This window comes from Cucumis sativus, chromosome 7, assembly GCF_000004075.3.
Source record: "Cucumis sativus cultivar 9930 chromosome 7, Cucumber_9930_V3, whole genome shotgun sequence".
In the NCBI taxonomy this organism is placed as follows: Eukaryota; Viridiplantae; Streptophyta; class Magnoliopsida; order Cucurbitales; family Cucurbitaceae; genus Cucumis; species Cucumis sativus.
Window position 1 is genome coordinate 3,934,594 of NC_026661.2, and position 6,160 is coordinate 3,940,753.

The 6,160-nt window shown below is 33.0% G+C and overlaps 2 protein-coding genes across 2 annotated transcripts; one reads left to right on the forward strand and one right to left on the reverse strand.

Moving 5' to 3' along the window:
- The first annotated feature begins 888 nt into the window (after positions 1-888).
- Positions 889-1,787, forward strand: LOC101217336 (chaperone protein dnaJ 20, chloroplastic). The gene has a single exon (XM_004136818.3). The coding sequence runs from the start codon at positions 1,065-1,067 to the stop codon at positions 1,560-1,562; it is 498 nt and encodes a 165-aa protein (XP_004136866.1). The 5' UTR covers positions 889-1,064; the 3' UTR covers positions 1,563-1,787.
- A 3,079-nt stretch (positions 1,788-4,866) lies between these two features.
- On the reverse strand, positions 4,867-5,950 carry LOC101217098 (non-specific lipid-transfer protein-like protein At5g64080). Its single transcript, XM_004136817.3, has 3 exons — positions 5,501-5,950; positions 5,358-5,384; positions 4,867-5,237 (listed from the first exon to the last, which is right to left on the reverse strand). Exons 1-3 carry the CDS (start codon positions 5,844-5,846, stop codon positions 5,068-5,070), a joined length of 543 nt encoding a protein of 180 aa, XP_004136865.1. The 5' UTR covers positions 5,847-5,950; the 3' UTR covers positions 4,867-5,067.
- Positions 5,951-6,160: the final 210 nt, after the last annotated feature.

Genomic DNA, 6,160 nt, shown 5'->3' on the forward strand with positions numbered 1-6,160 from the left:
TGGACAGAGAGAAGGAACCGCGGAGGAACAAACAAACAAGGGACGTGATATGAAAAAAGAAAATGGGGTTAGGTTTTTACGGATATTAATTTTTGTCGACACCTTTGATGAGTGTTAGCAGAGATAAGGTTACTCTCGACGCTTGGAAGTAAACAGTCTAGAGTTTATAAAAGAAGTTAGTTACTTCTCGTCAACTCCCAACCATGTCCAATAAAGAGTTTTGATTCTTTCTCCCAACACCCATTTTACGACTTCGGGAGTTGGAATTAAACTCCCCAATAACATCGATGTCCATGTACAACGACAACAGTGCTTATTTTATGCCCTAGGAAAGAGTTTTTTTTTTTTTTTTTCTTGTAGTGAACTCTTGAACCTGAAACATGCTCTAGTACTATCTAAAATAATAACCGATTGACCCAAAAACTTAACTAAGCTGTAAAAGTAAATTTAATGATACATTTCACTAACACATGGTTTTTATCGTGGACGTAATAATAATAAGAATAAATAAATGAGAAAGAAAAGAAAGATCTAGAAGGTTATTTAAAACAGCTCCATATATAGTTTGTTTTTAACTACAAACAAAGTAAGAAAAGAAGTAATAGAGTGTGTGGCTGTTTGTAAGCCATAAATACAATAATATAGAGAGAGAGTGTGTGTGTGTCTCGCGATGGTTACCATGCATTTCAAAACGCGTCAATCGTCCCCTGAATTGGCCGTCGTTTTTGGTATTCACAGCCCACCAAATTTCCCCTTAACCCTTAAACCATTTTCCTCTCTTTGTCTCTTTTCATACCATTTTCCACCCCCCCACACCTCCTCCTCAAATACCAATTCTAACTAAAACAATGGGTTTAAATACCATTTCACATTTTTCCATCCTATACTCTACTTCCATGCGTGGACCAAACCAGTATTTTAAACTAAAACAATAAAGATTCCACTGTACAACTAACCCTCCCCCCCACCACCACACAAACACATATATATATCTTCAACTATTTCCTCCTTCCCTTGTCCATCAGCTTCCAATTGTAAAACAAAAATCAAACTAAAAAGCAAATATGTTTGCTTCACCAAATTCCTCTTCAACTTCTCTTTCTTTATCCTTCCTCTCCAAGACCACCCCTCCTTCTCATCAGGCGGCAAGCCGTGGCCGCTTCTGCGTCTCATGTAAAGCTTCTGCAACTAGAGAGAGAGATTATTACAAGTTGCTTTCGGTGAGTGGTGGGTGCAATGCTAGTCCTGAAGAAATTAAGAAGGCATACAGAGCCATGGCTTTGCGATATCATCCTGATCTTGTTTGTGATCCTTTGCTCAAAGAACAATCAACTAGAATGTTTGTTCAGCTCAATGCAGCTTACAAGACTCTCTCTGATCCTGTTCTTAGAAGACAATACGATGACTCTCTTAATATGGGATTCAATACAAAAGGCTTTCGAGGAGATTCAGCTGTTTGGGAAAGACAGATTCTTGAGCTCAAACGTCGCTCCTCTCAACGCAAAGATCGGTCCGCTCCTGCTTCGTGGGCTGCAAGAATGCAAGCTCATAGTCGTTGTTAGCCTTTGCTCTAAATTTAAGCTTTTCACTCAAGGACTGCTTCCTTCATATATATATTCTTTCATACCTATCATAAAAGAGTAGTTTTCTTTGTTGGGTATTCTATTTCATAACAAAGAGAACTTTGTGAAGTTTTTTTTTTCTTCCTTTTTTCTTTCCAATCAAAGCTTCTACTAAAATAAAGCAATCTAGAATTAATTCACAATAATAAGCAAATAATTAAACGACTTTGGTCAACAAATGTTGTTCTAACAAATTATTGATTAGTTTAGCCAACAATTTAACAATCAAAAGGAAATATTTCTTCTTCTTAACCAATCACGCCAAATTCTAAATTCTCTGAATCGCACACTAAATCAGTGGAGATGGCGAATGTAGAAACTTTGTTAAACCTAAGTATAGAAGAGGCCCTCCAGCTCTTACACTTACACTAAATTTGCTGGTATGTTGTGAATATCATATAATTAGTATATAATATATATGAGAGCATCCTTATTTGTAAAAATTACTTTCTCTTTGAATCCTCAATAAGTTGAATAAGAGTGTGATACAAATTAATTAGGTATCCACCTAAAATTTCATCATAATTTCTCCACAAAAAGAACATTTAATTAATATGTTGTAGGTATTTTTTGGTAGAAAAGATATAGTAAACAAATATCATATCCTAACGAAACTCTCCTGTTTGGGATACATAATCATTATAAATTCTAAAAAAATATATACAAAACATACTTTACTTTGTAAGTTTTAGGATATTAATTTATCCAAAGATTTTCCTTTACCTATTCCCACACCCATTTCTTTTAACCAAAGAAGAGGAAGTTTTTCCCTAATATTAATTACCTATAACAAATATGATATTATTGTTTTACTAACAATTTTAATGTTTTCAATAGTTGATTGAGTAGAGAGTGCATTTGATTTTGATATCTTTTCAATTACCTAAATCAAAACTTAAACGAAAATATTAAATCATCGAATAAGGTTAACGAAACTATCGAGTGTGTGATACATTGGGCCTTAAATTTAGAAGAATGAATTTTAATTTTCCTTTATTTAATAAATTTGTACGTATGAATAGTTTCAACATTTTGCTTATATTTGAAAACGTCTTTTTTCTTTTGTTATAATTTTTTTAAAAAAAACCAGTACATACTCAATACTTCAATTAATTATATTGCTATAATTTTCTCTTTTAATTTTCTTTTACCTAAAATTCAATTATTCAAATTCAGTTTGGTTTTCACTCATTTTCCTTTCCATTTAAACTCTTCACCTTTACTAAAATTTCAACAATAATCATTTTCAAATACAACCAAAATTCAACAATTTAGAATACTGGTAGAAGTATATCGAGGGTTATTAGTTTCTATGATGGACATAATCTAAAATTTTATCATATTTTTCACCAATTGTCAACATTAAAAAAGGAGATGTCATTCTTAAACTTTGATTTGATTTAGACATCAAAGTCGTGGCAACCGACAAACACCACGACGATGTGCATCTAACCTTTGTTTTAAGTCAATAAATTTATGATTGAGGCACATACAAATCAATATTCAATTAAAGATGATTTCTCTTGTCCAATATGTTTACCAATATCCATAATAACAACACAATTGATACTAAGTTTCATTTCTTTTTATTAATTTCTTGTAAAATTGTAATGCATTTATACAAAAGTTCATATATACTAATATTTTGTCACTTTTTTCAAGATATTTATATCTAAACCAAAGTAATAATGTAGGAAGTAATTGGCAGATTAAGTGAGATAGTTTTCTCCTTCTTAGTTTTTCTAACCAACACTTTTCCCCAACGGATACTTTTCAACTATGAGACTAGTGGGTTGGGTTGGGCCTGCTCCTTACGGCCCACTATGTATTCGTAAGCCCAATCGGTTAAACCAAACATGGACTATGGCCCAATAACATACAAATTGCATCAAAATCACATTTAGAAAAAAAAACCGTTCATGGTACTTTTTTTTTTCAAATGAATGAACGAGACGACTATTAGACACTAATTAAATCAGATAATCAACTTTTAAATTTGATATTTTTGTGAATCTAGAAATATTGTGACATGAGTTTTATTATCATTTTTTTATTTTTGCTATTTTTGCAAAAACCTTATTTATAATGTATACCAATTTTAGATAATAATTCAAGTGTATAATATTTTTAAAAAACTACAAATAAGACAAAGTCTATCAATGATATATTTATATAAGTGATAGAGTTTTATGGGATTAACATTTGCAATATGATCTATCAACGATAGACTCTGATGAGCTTTGCTATATTTATAATTTATTTTAAGATATTGTTATTTATGTCAATATTTTGAATCTATTTGTTGTATTTGTAATTGTTCTAATTTACAAAAAAAAAAAATTGTATTAAATAGGCTTAAATTTAAGAGATATATATATATTTTTTAAATTGAAATGATTTTTTTTCAATCAGTTATTTTAAATTACAAAACTTTAGAAAATATTTATGAATATAATAAAATAACATATCTATATATATGTGTGTGATATAATCCACGGAATAGTTGAATTCTAATTGGAATGAGAGCTAACAAGCATAGTTACCACTAAACTGCCTACAAATATTAAACATTAATTAGTTTTGTTTAGACATATTATATAAAGATAATAAAGTTGACAGGGGTTCGAGCCCCCCTTGACCTATACTACACCGGTGTGTGTTTATCGTGATATTGATAGAGACAAATAGTAGTTTATCTCGATTCATCATAGTCCATCTTGCTATATTTTGTAAATATTTTTTTGTTCATTGTGTTATATTTGAAAATAACTTTAATTTTTGAGCTTATCTACCCTTATTACATATAATTATCAATTTACACCCTAAACTAATAGGAAATAGGGTTTGTTTCAATTTAGACCATAAGCTAATATAATCGATTTAAAATTAATCTATGTCCCATTTAAATCCTAACTTTTACAAGTGTGTTAATTCAATTTAAAGTTAAACTTTAATTCCTCTACGTTTTATTTACATATATGTATTGAAGTTTAAAATAATTTTAACTTCATGAACTATTTCTTTATTTGTTACGTAACACTAGGTGAGCCAATTTTAAATACCAAAAACCTATCATTTAATGAACATTAAATTGACACTGCATCTAGATGAGTGATGAGAATAAAGTGTGTACATCATTTCATGACTCATATATGCAATAGTATACATAATTATTTTAACATAAACTAGAAATATGAAATATCATGAATTAATGTAACGATGGAGAAGAGATCTATTCAAGAGCTAATAGAGAGTAAAAAAAGAAAAGAATATTATAAGATGGCTTTGTGTCACACACCACAAATTATACCCACAAGAGAAACCCAAAATCAAACACTCCCAACCCAACAAATATTCTCCCTTCCACAAAAATTGAAATAAAATAGCATACTTAACAAATTTCCCTTTTCCCAACCAAAACGACGCCGCATCATCGACCCCCCCTTCACAGGCTGCACAACAGAGCAACCCCGATGGCCGTCATTACAGATCCAACTGACCCCAAACCTCCCGTCGCCGTCGCTCCCGACTTTCCAGGGGCAGGAGCCCCCGTGGGCTCGCTCACCACCGGCGACGCTGCCTCCGCTGATTTTGGAGCACCTGATGGCGTAACAGCTGCATCCAAACACAACAAACCGCTCAGAAATTTCTTCATTAATTAACATTACGAATTCCAGATCGGAATCAACAAACTAAAATTGAACGGGAAGTGTTTAAAGAGGAGATATGTAGTACCTGGAGAAGAAGCAGGAGAAATCGACACTGCAAAACCAAAAGAAAACACGGATTTCACTCAATCAGACCACTTAATTGCATACGCATTTGTGTTGTAAGCAGAAATTAATAGATCGATTATCGGAAGGAATAATTAGGCTTACATTTACAGTTAGATGCAGCGGGAGCGGAGACTTTGCAAGCAGCAGGGAGAGAGAGGGCTTTAGTGACGTTGAGTACGACGCCTAATTGAGCGCTGTTCTTGAAGGCTTCGCAAAGACAGTCAGCGTCGGCCTTGAGGACGGTCTTGAGGCCAGAACAGCAGGTTCCTTGAGGCTTGCTGGTGGTGCTGTCGTTGGAAACGAAAGAGAGACAGTCGGCCATGTTGAGGATGAGACTAGAACAGTCGACCCCCGGCGCTGGAGCATCATTTGCGGCGGAAAGGGGGGAGAATTGTAGTGCGAGGAATGCAAGAGAAAAGAGAGCGAGAAAAGGGTTGGTGGTAGCCATGGCAGAGAAAAGAGAAGATTGGTAAAGGGGAAAATGAGAGATGGAGAAGTGGGGAAGTGGGGAAGTGAGGAAGTGAGGAGTGGGGTTTGAAGTTGGTGAGGGTCATTTAAATAAGCAGATTTCGGAATGTTTAATTATTATTATACTTTATTTTTATAAAAAATCAAATATCTAACATATTTAGTAGCCGTTTTGGCCCTCCAAAGTGGGGTCGATTACTTCTATAATAATTAATTATCAACTTAACTTAATGTATTTCAACCACTTTAACAAAACTAATTTCTCTTTAAATAATTTATATTACTTATTAGAGC